This window comes from Schistocerca piceifrons, chromosome 3, assembly GCF_021461385.2.
Source record: "Schistocerca piceifrons isolate TAMUIC-IGC-003096 chromosome 3, iqSchPice1.1, whole genome shotgun sequence".
Lineage (NCBI taxonomy): Eukaryota > Metazoa > Arthropoda > Insecta > Orthoptera > Acrididae > Schistocerca > Schistocerca piceifrons.
In genome coordinates, this window is record NC_060140.1 from 731,635,815 (window position 1) to 731,650,189 (window position 14,375).

At 38.1% G+C, this 14,375-nt stretch overlaps 1 protein-coding gene across 1 annotated transcript in view; it reads left to right on the forward strand.

Moving 5' to 3' along the window:
- The window catches only part of LOC124789682 (protein fuzzy), a 120,255-nt gene extending 107,516 nt beyond the window's left edge, over window positions 1-12,739 (forward strand). Inside the window, exons 7-9 of the mRNA XM_047257117.1 lie at window positions 6,306-6,533; window positions 12,450-12,503; window positions 12,604-12,739. Of these exons, the coding sequence (XP_047113073.1) occupies window positions 6,306-6,533; window positions 12,450-12,503; window positions 12,604-12,688 (367 nt within the window). The 3' untranslated portion in view covers window positions 12,689-12,739. The remainder of the gene's footprint in view (window positions 1-6,305; window positions 6,534-12,449; window positions 12,504-12,603) is intronic.
- The last annotated feature ends 1,636 nt before the right edge of the window (window positions 12,740-14,375 follow it).

Genomic DNA, 14,375 nt, shown 5'->3' on the forward strand with positions numbered 1-14,375 from the left:
GCAGAGTATAGATGTAGATGTAGCTGAGTATTACCAGCATATACCCTCCATCTACACCCATTCATCCTAACTGATAATTTGGTGGTAGTCTACCAATCAGAAGGCTAAACAGTGTGTACATATCGGCTGGTACACAATGTTTCGTTTCACAGATTGCTCTCCCATTGATAGTGTATGTTTTGACAGTTACAGGGCTGATATAGGTGGTGGTAGGAGGATCCATCTAGCAAGTCTTGCAGCAGGGAAAGTCACAGGCACAGGAATCATGGGTAGGGAAATGAGTACACTCATGGGTAGGGAAATGAGTGCATTAGGAGTAAAGGGCAACATCACGAAATTGCAGAGATTAGGGGGGAGAAGGGGCCTGGGGGTGGGGGTGGGGGGTGAAAAGCTGTTCTAGATGTGGTGAGAAAAATGTCACACAGAATGAACCTCTATTCAGGACTAGGAGTATTGAGAGACAAGAGGTGTACTCCTAAGGAGTGTTTTTTAAAAAAAAGGGGGGTCAGGAGTACCAGGATTGGATGTGATGGCCCAAAAAATCTGCTTTTGAACTAAGTTGGGTGGGATAATTACGTTCACTGGGGGCTTGGATGCCAAGGCTGCATGGGAGGGAATGTTTCAAGGATGGCAACTGTCAAAATGTAAGTATTGTTGTTGTGTTAACTTTAATATGAACAGAATTGTGTAACAAACCCTCAGTGAGGATGAGTTCAACATCAAAGAAAGTGGCATACCCAGAAATAGGACTGTGTTAAATTAAATTGAGAGAATGTATTTAGAGATTCATTTTGTATTTAGAGATTCATTTTGGAATCTCTAATCACAGTCTACCAGTTAAATTTCACATGGTCCTATTTTGACTCTTGCCACTTTTCATGATGCTGACCCTATACTCATTGAGGGTCAGCTACTCACTTCTGTTCATATTAAAGCTACAAACATACAACAGTGCTTACAGTTTCACAGTTGCCATTCTTTTTATATCAAACGTTTCCTCCCATATAGCTTAGTCATTTGATGCAAATGTATTGTTGAGATGCAGACTCTTTACAGCAGTACACCATTCTCACCTCAGCCTCTGCAGTACAAGATTATCCTACTAACCTAGTTTGGAAGCAGATTTCCCAGGCAGTAACATCCAATACTGGTACTGTTGATCCCTACAAAACTCAACTTCAGAGTACACATATTGTTACTCGGTGTAACCTTGTCTGAAATGTGTTAAGTAGCTACTTCAGCAAGGCTATGACTTCCTGAAGTGGGGTCTATTCTGTGGGGCACGTTCCCCACCATACTTATCTAACTCCCCCCCCCCCCCCAATCTTTTCAGTATACTAGTCAGACCACATGCTCCTTCTACATTCATTTCCCTATCCTATGGCTCCTACCCCTGTCCCAGCTGTAAGGCGGATGCATACTCCTACAGGCCTTTTGTTGTTGTTGTTGTGGTCTTCAGTCCTGAGACTGGTTTGATGCAGTTCTCCATGCCATACAGTAAAGCTGCATGCCCTCGGGAAAAATTATGACTGTAGTTTCCCCTTGCTTTCAGCCGTTCGCAGTACCAGTACAGCAAGGCCATTTTGGTTAGTGTTACAAGGCCAGATCAGTCAATCATCCAGAGTGTTGCCCCTGCAACTATTGAAAAGCCTGCTGACCCTCTTCAGGAACCACACATTTGTCTGGCCTCTCAACAGATACCCCTCCATTGTGGCTGCACCTACGGTACAGCTATCTGTATCACTGAGGCACGCAAGCCTCCCCACCAGCGGCAAGGTCCATGGTTCTTGGGGGGGAGGGGGGGGGGGACAGGCCTTATATCTGGCAAAAAATATGCTATCAAAGAGGGAGCCATCTGTGAAATGACACGTCATGTACCAGTTGTTATACAGGGTGTGACAGGTGTAAGTGCAGATATTTTTATATGTGGTACTGTAATATGTACACATCAGTGTGTTGAATGTTGTTCCCTGCACCGAAAAGTGTTCCCACAAACAGCTCACAAACTTTACGACCATGACGATAGCTGCACTTCTAAGTGGAATGTGCCTGTCTGTATAGATTGACCATTTTGCGTCCACACTTCAACCCTTAATCTGCTGCCCAGGGGAAAATAAACATTAATGCCTTGCTCTTGTCACGTGTACTTGAAGGTACTACTCATCCTAAAAAATACCTCTTGTAATATTATTCTGCAAATGACATAAATACTGAAGCAATATTTTTCAATACACTATCCTCAGTCACCAATAGAAATATCTACACTTACACCCATTACACTCACTATAATCACTGTTCAGCCTTTTTATATTGGTGTGACTACTGCCAAGTTATCAGTTAGGATGAGTAGACATAGATAGTGTGTGTACTGGTAAAACAAAATGTCCTGTCGCAGAGCATGCTCTACAGTATGGTTCTGAGCTCAGTGCCTGTTCAATGACACTTGCCATCTGGATTCTCCCTCCTGACACCAATTTCTCAGAACTCCAAAGGTGAGAACTGTCACTGCAACGTGCTTGTTTCTTGCCACCCTCTTGACCTAAATTTACATTAATTTCTGCGGCCTCAGCATTTCTTTTCAGTAACTATAATTTTTCTTCGCTCCCTTTATTCCATCTCTCTTATTTTCTGATCTGTCTGTTTTTCTCCCACTCCTCTACCTGCCTATCATATATAATGGACTTAGCTTTCCATTCTTACTGACTTTCACATGATTGTTTTTCAGTAATCTCTGTCTTGCTTTTACCCTATCTTCCACCAATAAGTTCTCAGGTTTTTCAATGTGTGGTGGAGGTAACAACAATTAATTTTTCCTCCTCATTCCATACAGCAAGTGTCTCCTGGCCCAGGGTTCTTGGCAACTTTTCCATGACACTCCATATTTCCTAAACCTCACAAGCCCTTTTTCTTTGTCCTTCTTTCTTTTCCTTCAACCCTTCTGCAGCTTGCACATTTCCATATCTTTTATGTGTGTTTTCTCCTGCTCCTGTTTGGTGAGCAAATTTTTTTTATGTTTTCATACTATATTAAATTCTAGAACTATTTAGTTTGTTATACTGATATTTTGTGTGCATCTAACTAGTAGATGTATATATAACCTTGTTTCACATCAGTGAAATTCAGTGAATGGTTTAAGTGTGAGAAAATGTTTAAAATGTTGTTTTTTGGTGTTTTGGAAGTCACTGTATCCCAGTTTGTGCACCTTTACAATAAGAGAGCTCAAATTAAGTTAGCAAGATAGAAACAGTGTTTATTTTGACTTAAATGGTTTAAAATAGTGTGAATAATACATTCATGTTTTTAATCTGTGTCCCAGACTTCAGTTTCTGAGTCAACATGTTTCTCTTTTTGCGTTTCATATATCTATATCTGTTATTCAAAGTTGATGCTACATACTTCCTAATGTCCTTTGCCCTAGGAGCTTTCATTAGTATGTCATCTTTAAAAGCACATTTAAACAGCCAATGATTAAAATCTGCTTCTGTCGGAACTGAAATGTATCAGTGGCCAGACCACTTGCAGATTTGCTTACAATCACATAATTTTTATGGCACACAGTGATTTTATATGCCATCAGTTTCCACATGCCTTGGTTGTTTGTCAGAGAAACAGGTTCTCTCAAGCTGGAGAAAGTGGTTTTGTAATCTTTTATCGGGGATTGCACTTCAGAGACATATATTACCAGCACTTTTGTGGATATTCGTAAGCTGCTGGTTTGGTGTGTTGACACTATCATCTTTTCTTTTCTTCTGCTCAGTGTGGGTAAAATCACAGTCACAAAACGGATATGAGTGACCTTGGGTGGGGAATACATGGCAGATGTAATCCACTTTAAATAAAGAATGTGAATATTTCATAATAATGTTGTTGCAGTTTTAAGCTCCAAAGGACTCTCTAAAAATGCATAACTTTCTCTTAGTTTCACTTATGTAGATTTCTCTCCTACCACCACACTTTTCAAAGGAGAAAATTCTCCTTTAGTAAACAGATTGAAATAGCGCTCCTAAGTTGGGAAGCAGAAGTACAATGCAAGGACAAAAAAGCTTTCTTACATAATATATTTGCACAATCTCTGCTCTTTACCCGAAATCAAGAACAAGCCACTAAGTAGCACTACCCACACTCTGTGATATAAATGATCATGTTTACCTGATAATGAAATACAGATGAATGAAGTTACGGCAATTCTTCCAGATGCCGCATCGTTATTTATTCATCAATATTCATGTTGTCCTCTTCAAAGTAATCCCTGTCAGATACAATACACTTGTGCCAACACTTCTTCCAATCCTCGAAGCACTTCTCATAAGCACTTTTTGGTTCAGCCTTGAGTACTTCCAGCGATGCAGTTTTTGTTTCCTCAATCATTGAAAATCTTTGTCCTTTCATAGGTCTCTTCAGTTTTGGGAACAGGAAAAAGTCTCAGTGGACCAAATCTGGTGAATATAGTGGTTGAGGCATGATTGTCGTGTTGTTTTTGGCCAAAAGGACTCTCACGAGCAATGATGAATGAACAGGTGCATTGTCGTGATGCAAAAGCCATGAATTATTTTTCCACAATTCCGGACGTTTTTTGCATATTGCTTCTCGCAAATGGCACATAACATTAAGGTAATACTCCTTATTGACTGTACGACTTTGAGGCATAAATTCATTATGCACTATGCCATGGTAATTTAAAAAACAAGGAGCAAAATTTTGACATTTGATCGAACTTGGCATGCTTTTTTTGGTCTTGACTCTAAGGGATGCTTCCATTGGGCTTTGGTTTTGACATCTTAACCATAAACCCATGTTTTGTCACTACTTATGACCCTTTTGAGCAAATCAGGATCATAATTGATGTCATTCAAGAGCTCCTGAGCGATGCTCATGCGACGGTTCTTCTAATCAAAATTGAGACGTTTTGGAACAAACTTCGCTGACACACGTCTCATGCTCAAGACATCTGAAAAAATTGCATGACACGAGCTGACTGATATGCTAACATCCTCAGCAACTTCTCTTATGGTAATTTGACAATTTTCCAAAACAATTTTCTTCACAGCTTCGATGTTATCATCTGTTGTTGACGTGCTGTGGTGGCCAGATTGAGGTTCGTCATTGGCATCTTCTTGGCCATCTTGGAAGAGCTTGTACAACTTGTAAACATTTTTTTTACTTAGAGCAGACTCACCATGTGGCACTGTCAACATTTTAAGCACTTGTGATACCATTTTTCACAAAAAAATTGATGCAATCACCAAGCACACTAAAACACGTCTAACCTTTCTATCTGTCAAAAACAAACGAAGTATGCTGTACACCTGAAACCGTGCATATGTTTGGGACATGTGTACCAACAAAACAACAACAAAAAAAAAAGATCGATAATCGAATGTACCTTACTTATTTGAACAGCCTTCGTATAGTGTCAGTGAGGCAGTCAAGTTTAACATCTCCATCTGACAAATAGGCCAGTGTCAAATTCCAATATATCACAAGGAACTGTAAAGACATTTGGGATTTAACTTAAGACCTTTATTCCACCATCTCTTCTTCCTTTCCCTATGAAATGCAAGTGATGAAATACAATGAGGATTCAAATTTTGTAACTCAATGCCATATTATGGTTGTAATTTGATTGTTGTCAGGTCTGATGGTCTTATGGTAAAGTACATGATAGGAAAGTGATAGGTTGCAGCAGTGCTTGATTTGTGACAATTGCCTTGATATTTCATGTTGTTTCCTCTGATGGAAAAAAAAAAAAAATCGGAAGCATAGATCCTGAGATGTGGTACAATATAACTTCATATTTTACCAGTACAGTTGTTGCATTCACACTTTTAAAATGCACAGAAAAGTGTTAAAATAATGTTTTAAGACATGTAATAAATAGTCCCCCCCCCCAAAGAAGTCACAGTAATGGCACCTCTTTTTATGCGTATCGAGCACTGGGTTGTGGTAACGAAATCTGATTGGACCACAGAATATTTCAGTCTGCCTTTAACCTAGCCTTCACCCCTTGTGATGTGATGTGAAGATTCACGAGGGATGATTAATGTTCTGGATTCCATGTTAAACTAAATCCCATTTCCTCAGGGTAGGTTAGGTCACACAAGCCACTTAAGTGGTGTCTTATTATTATTATTATTATTATTATTGTTATTATTTCAGTGTTGTTTGCTTACCAAATTTGTGGTTTTATTTGTATTTTATTCATGTAACTCCTCTGAGCAAAATTGTCTAACTCTCTGTCGTAATGTTTTTATCCTTGTATAGATTTACAATACTCAGTGTAATTGTTTCTTTTGTATATGTTACAGTGTTCTATTAGTTGATCTGGAAATGGGAAAGTTCATGTTGAATCGCACACCTGGAATGAAGCGTATGGATATGCTGCGTACATTCTATCAGCATACTGTGAGCTCTAGTGTTTCTCATGCTTTGGAGAGTTACTGGTGTTCAGAATATCATAAATGTCACTCATTGCGATCTGGTAACAACTTACTTTGTGTTATGTACTCGGCAACTGTCCCAAATGTCACCATGAGGTTAGTAGTTTATTTCTGTCGTGACAGTCTCACTAATTTTGCTTTTCTTGTTGCAACAGTATAACTTTGTGTGAAAATTTCTAGTGTGTAGAGATAAGCCTTCAGTTCACTCTGGTGGTAGAAAGATGTACCTGTAAAAATGAAGATCCCACTCAGAAATTTATTAAATTAATAGGAACACACTGTCAGGCCAGCACTTAATTTCAGGAGGTGCAACTACCAGTGCAGGTACAAGAAACGAATACAAATGAAACTGTTCTCTTAACTTCCCTCTTTAGGATGAGAAAAGAGGAGAACTTGACAAGTTGTGGAGACTTTTTTGTTTTGGGGAAGGGCATGGGGGTGGGAACAGCAGGTCATCCCAGGCTAAGATTATGGTAACCCATGAGGTGATTTCCTTTATCTTTTAGAAAGGCTAAACATGGCAGATCAGTAAGTCAGTAAGCACTGAGCCAGTGTCAGCTTAGAAGGAAACAAAAGAAAAAGAAAAAAAAAAAAAAAAAAACGAAAAGGGCAGGGAGTGGGGGTAATAATAAAGAAACATTGATGGCACTAAAGAGCATAGTAATAATAAGTAAATCAGATGAAATAAAATAGACTTCTATATTTGGGTGGTGGGGGAGAAAATAAGGTGAATTGTGTCTGACAGGATGCCATATTGAAATCGTGAAACTATATGGAAAACAAAGCAACCCCCAACCCGTTTTTCTGGAGTTACGCAAAATCATACTGACTGGGAGGATCCAATTAACTCCTGCAGTGTAGCAGGCCTTAAAGTCGTGGAGTTATACTGTAGATCTTGTTTGGCAACTGCACAGTGGATGCCTGTTCGTGCAATCTGACAGTTTGGGGACAGTCATAATGAATTCCTGGAGTAATCAGTCAGCAACAATATCTTCACATTAACAATACATCCTGTAAGGCCATGGATGCCACATTTACAGTGACAAGCAGTCTCTCTACCATTATACTGATGTTGCAGAGACCTATGCAGACTGACCATAACTTGTCTACATACAAAGCTTCCGTGTTCTATCATCATATGCACTCAGTGCACCTCACATTCCTGACTAACCACAATAAAATGATTCTTCATTGCATAATGCCATATATAATTTGACCAGCTGACTAACATTTTCCAAGAATGCTTTGACTACCGCTCAGTGTGCCCTGAAATGAAGCAGATTTTCCAACTCTCCTTTCAATGTTCCAAAAGTGGTATTACATCACCAATGAAACATATGATATAGTTAGTTGGTTTTCTGTAAGCTAATCCTATGACACAAATGGAAAATGTTTTGCTTTAACATCAGTAAAGAAATCTCATTTGCTTAGAGAAAGAAAACAATAAACAAGATTCAAAGTGGTCAGAGGAGACACTTTTCTAGTCCAGTGTGAATAATTGAAGTATTACTGTATGTTCGTCAGGGTATGATACAACCACAGGTTGTTCAAGAAAAATAGAGGAAGTAACCAAAAATGGAACCTATCCTCTGTAAAGTTTTCATGGCACAAGAATACATAGAGAGTTGATGAAATTACTGTGCCTGGATCTGATGATATTCAAATGTAAAGTCCTGAACTGTGAGTGGAAAACATTATGTCCTTTAGATATGAAACTGGGTCAGATTGTTCTCATACAAAAAAAACAAATAAGAATTGATATGTACACTGAAACATACAGAGGAAGAACATTGCTTGCACATTTGCATAAAGTTCTCAAAAGAATGATCAAGCAAAAACTGTAACAGTGGTACAAAAGTAATAATTTACTGCCAGAAATGCACTTTATATTACATGTCATACCATACAAAAGTATGGTTAGTATCCTTGTTTACTTGCAGCAGAAATTGATGAGCTTTGAGAACAATAAGTACATCTTTGCAATATATGTAAATACTAAAAAAGCATGCAACACTGTGTCATTGGCCACCTTTAGACCGAAGCTACAACCACATGCCATCTTAGAAGACTTCAGCACTGGTCTGATGTTAGTATTTGAGAGGTTGCTGATAATTTAGCTCTGTGGTATACTTCTTAGACCATGAATGACCAATAAATCAATTTTAGCCTATTACCTTTCATCACTTGTACAACAGACTTTCATGATAGTCGCAGAAAGGCACAACAAAAAGAATGTCAGTAAGTTAGCTTTCAGCCAACAAGGCCTTTGTCAAAAGATCTTGTTGGCCGAAAGCTAACTTCCTGACAGTCTTTTTGTTGTGTCTTTCTGTGTCTCAGAATCACTGCTGTATGGTGAGTAGCAACTATCCTTTTCAGTATATTGTTACATCCCAGCCTAGATTTTCCATTGTTATAACTTCATGATACAGTATATTTGATAGAAGTACTCACATACTACAGTTTGCTGATAATCTGGGCATGTATGCAGAAGACTTATTGCCGGAGAACTGTATCAGAAAGATTCAATGCATTACATAGAGGATAAATGCAAATGGGCTTATTATCTCAGTAAACAAATTGGTAGCATTATTTTACCCATTACATGGAACAGCAACACTGCTGCAGGAACATACATACTGCCAGTCAAAAGCTTTGTGAAGTACTAAGGATTATAGATAGATGATAAATGTAACTAGAACAAGCATATAAAAGAATAAGAATCAACAACAGCTGTTCAATAGTAAACAAACTAAGTTGCTGTATGAATTTGATGCTAGTGTTGAGAGTAGAAAAAGAAGTTACACTCACCACCTTTGGTGGCATGAGTAATATCACTGTGGAGTGCCCAGGGTGTATGTGATTAATGGTAAGCTGGGTGGCTAATGATTGTGTAGTGCAGTTGTCCACCACCACTTCCTGTTTCAGCTCTGTCATTGGCACTTTCAACCATGTCAGAGGCAAGACTACCTGTGAAAGCTGTATCATGATCTACCCACTTTTCCGCAAGCATTGCACAGCATTCTACATGTTAACGACTGCTAATAAATTATCCATCTGGATGAATAGTGATTGCTGAACTGTGGCACCCATGTAAGGAACATGGCTATTCAGATAATGTGAATTGTGCTGATGAGACCTGACAGTGAATTATATTCATTCCCACAATCTCTCGGGCCTCAGTTTCCTTGTTGCTGTCCTTCACCTGCTTCTACTTCTACAACTGTTCCACCCCGTCACACCCCCTCCAAATAAGCAGAATAGAATAAAATTATGGTTTTTCTGGGAAGCAACATTAATTTAAGCTTTAATACCTCTTCTGTCTTTAGGAGAAATGGAGTGCCCATCACACAAGTGTTTTTGTAAGGTCTTAAGTCATCATTGCTTGTTCTGAAGCCCATGTACATTTAAAACTGCTTCTCCGCATACCAAAATATTACAGCCATTAACATTAACCTGGTACAAAAAAGTAACCAATCACCACGAAACTGTGCTTTTCCTTTTCTTTGGGTACCTAAAAAAGTAAGCTATATTAATCAAAATAATAATATTTTATTTATAAAAAGTACATGAAATAAAAATTAATTTCAGACTTTCATTAATCATAGTTACCTCCTTTGTACTTGTTTCATCTTAATATTGCTCAGAAGGTAATTATTTTGGCAGTTGAAATCACCCATATCGCAAAAAGAATGGAATATCTGCTCTACACATCCATAAATCTTGCTCCAACACTTGTTTTTACATTTACATCCAGGACCACGAATTTTAGCACCAACTGTTTCTCCTGTTTTATCAGATATGTACTCTCTGACAGAATTTCTATGATGTTTACATTTTTCTTTTTTCCAATTGCACATATTTCTTTTTTCTTTTCTTTTTTCCTACCTTCAGGTTCTTTAGTAGGTGATACTTCGGGAGATCGGGAGACCTTTTACATTCGTCAGCATCCTAAGCCAAACAAAGTATTCAGGATGAGGAAGACCAAAGCCGCTTACCCCATATAACATGCCTTAATTTGTTACACAAATAGCCTTATAATATTAAAATTATTACCAATAATGTAGTAATTAATAGGAGAAGTACAATTTGTTCATGATTTACACATACACATTTTAATTAGTGAGTATATAATAGTTATAATTACGCAATAATATTTTATTCAGATACAGTCCTAAGCCTCAATGTTTTAAATGTTTAAAAAAGTAAGTATTTTCAATTTACTATGTCATTTTTAAAGATGAATATTCATCAGAGGGACAATAACTACTACTACTGGATGACTGGATGAATAATCTTCTTCAGAACCGGCCATTTCGGTCTTGGAATCTTCTTTTTTGGTTATGCGTGGAAACAGCCTCTTCTTTGCCAGCACAGTTTTACTGTGGCTTTGGGTTGTGTCACACACACAAAAAAGACTACTTCCTCACCGTATGAGAACAACAAGTGTAAACTGCTCTGCCATGTAGCGAGTCAAAGTTAAAATATTCTGTTGAATAGGTGTTGAACTAACACTAAAAACGTATTTTGAGAAAAGCTTGGCTTTGGACTGTATCGTTCTCATCCCTTCATTTCATTGTGTCATTTTCATTGGTGCTTGCAGTCAGATCAGGGTGCTCTACGTACAGTCCATTTTCTGAAGACTGGAGGCAGATAGTACAGACTTTAAAGTTTAAAGACTATTTCAGTTTGTTGATGCATTTCTCAAGTAGTTTACTTAATCTCGAAATATCACAACAACTGTGACCCTTAACAAAATGATAGGAAGTTCATCATGAAGATGACTAATGAAGCTATAAGTGTGTGAGAATAAATTTTTTTAAGCATTCAGGGAACCTCACAAGGGAAACAGCACCAGAGAGAGCAATGACGGAAAGTATGCACAGCTGGCTAGCAGACGACAGAGCTTGCTAGGGAGTCATTGCACAAGCCAGCAAGTGAGCTTACAGCGAATCTTATTCCATGTGAGACAGGATTGAGGCATAATCAACATATGGCTAAGTGACATCGTGAGGTTGCAAAAGGTGTTGTTGATTTGTAAGGGAGATTAGGTTACATACATACATACATACATACATATATGTACTAGGTATTTTATTGACAGGAATATTCTTTTGAGCAGATGGGATTCAAGTGTACATACATTGTATCACGTGATTGTGGGGGGTAGTTGGCAATGTCGAGAAATCTGGCTGAGATGTGAATGGTTGTATGACCAGATTACTTTGGTGCATTTTTGTGCTATTGACTTCCCTCGAGGTGAGATTGCAACTCTCCCACCCCGCACACACACAGAATATGTCTGTTGAGAATTGTCTACACAGAATATGTCTGTTGAGAATTGTCTGAATTATTATTGTATGGTGATGAGTCAATAAATAAGTCACAATCACTAAAATATTGTATACCATTTTAATTTCATGCCACTGTGTTTCTATATGGTGACAGCAGAGGTCAGGTGTAAGATGGCCTACATACAGTAATCTAGTGAACTGCAGCCAGATGACAGATGTAATACTGGTGTGTACCCTAAGAGAACAGCATACAGTTGTGTGATTTTTGTGGACCAAAGAAAGGGCAAGACAGAATTGCAAGCAATTTTTGTGAAGTCTGTGCTTGTTTGTTTGCCTCCAGAATACAAATGGGACAGCGAAGGCCTATCTATGTAGAACCTCATGTTACAGTGTAGAAGGTTGTGCTTTCTTAATGTTAGTCACTACCCGTTGGAATGCATGATGAGCTACTGCTCTCTCTGACATTTTCCTCAATAACTTTGTTCCCTTTCAGTTTTACAACAAGTTCATCCCTCTCAACCAAGGCTATGAGTGACCAGCCCTGCCTTTATAACTTTCCCTGCCAAACCTATAGCTCTTTCCTCTCCAGTGGACAGACAAATAGTTCCAAAAGCAAGGCCAGATTTTTCTGATTTTACATGTATCTATTGACAATACTTAGAATTTTGCATTTTTGATTTTCCATTCTGAATTCTAACCAATTCCATTATTTTTTTTTCAGGATTCTATCCAAGAAAATTCTGAAAATGATTCTATCGGACAAGCAACTATGCTGGTAACTACGTTATTATTTCTTCAAGATGCGCTCAAGAGTTTAATAATTATTATCTCAGTAAAAATATTCTTTCACATTTGCAACACTCCCTTCCTTACAGTGCATCCAACCCATTTTCATATGCCTCCCTTCTACTTCCACTTAAGAAAGGACAGGTAGGCCTACTACAGCAGACAATTTCCTGAACACTTTTTTAAAAAATTCTCTTACTTTTTTTTTTTACAACTATTCAGTTGATGGTAAATGTGTTTGAGAGTTTAATTTTTATTACCTAAGTGTGGTGATGTTACATTCCTCAAAGTGCCATGCTTGGCCACATGTGTAATATAAAACTTAATGTGCAAGGAAAAGTAAAAAGTGCCAGGAAAAGTAATCGCTGTTTTGTCCCATAATTTATGGTGAACTTGTCGAAGTGGCATGTTGTTGGGCTAGTTGTGTTTTGTGCCCAAATGTCTTTGGGCTAAAAGTGTTTTATGTCCATCTGCTGCCTACCTCAAAGATCTAATGATAACAATACTCTGTGTGGTACTGTAGCAGCCATGTTGTTCTGTTGGTTTGCTTGTTGCATCACTTTCTGCTAGAAGCCAAGAAAAGTGCAACAGGTAGTTATGCTCTTTTAACTTGTAGATAGTTCCTTATCTATTTCTCCATTTGCAGAATCATCATCTAATGTTCTTTCACTTTTGGAACATTGATTGTTTTATAGATTGTGTGTTTGTTGCCTTCATCATTCTTTTTCATTTTTGCAATGAATATTGTGCCTTTATTTTGATATTATCATTGTCATTTTTGCTCTATGCCACAAAGCTATTGCCCATGTACTTGTTTTCCTTGCGCCAGTAATGACATACGGTAGAACCTCGATTAACTGGCACTGTTGGGACTTAGGGTGGTCAGAATGCTAAAAAGGGCAGTTAATCAGAGGGGAATGAAACAAGTCATTCACAGAGCTCAAAACAATGTAATAAATCAAAATTAAATGAAGAATTACGTTTCTAATTAAGAGAAAGAAACACAGAAAATTTTAGACATGGAAAATGTATTTGAAAAGTGTAAAATGTTCTTTTGTTTTAATTTCTTAAACGTTGATTTTGCAGCTGCATCACACCACTTCTTTGCTCACAATATATCTGTAGCTGCAGCAGTTTTCTGTTGTTGCAAATAATTGAGGGCAGTTTCAAATGCATCCTTTGCTGTACAGTGGCTGATCTTTTCATTGTATTCCTTTTCCTCATCATCTGATCATTTTCATATCCTTAATTGATAACTAGTAGCAACGTCGCCTTCTGCTAGCCATTCCTCTGTGTCGGCAGGTCGGATATCAGAATCTGAAGAGTTTGCAAATCTGCAGTGTCTGACTCATTAGTTTCTGGAAGCTTGTGTTCCATGATTTTCGTAGAGTGTTTTTCTGAAGTTCTTCCTCAGCTTGAGCAACTGTGTAAATTGCATCTTTTATGTTCAGGCCTTTCATTACCTCAAAAAAGATCATAACATTCTTGCATTTCCTGTAACAAAACACTGATGTGTTCCTTCCTGTAATGTTGTTTTAACCACTCACTCACCCCCTGGTCCACTGGTTGGATTAATCAAGTCACACGGGGTGGGGCTGGAGGGAGGTGAGCAAAAACTTACCTTTTATGTCACCTAGTTGTTTTTCAGACTCGGAAGGCTGTCTTGAGAAGGGTGGTTTGGAGCATTGTCCAACAGTACACTTGCACAGGGTGGTAGGTTTTCTGACTTCAAGTAATTTTTAACATCTGAGCAAATGCATCAAAAACTAATCTTTAAATAAATTTCCATTAACTGCTTTGAGCTTTGTAGTAAACAGAAAGTGCTGATATGTTTATGTTTTTGAAGGCTCTTGGTTTCTTA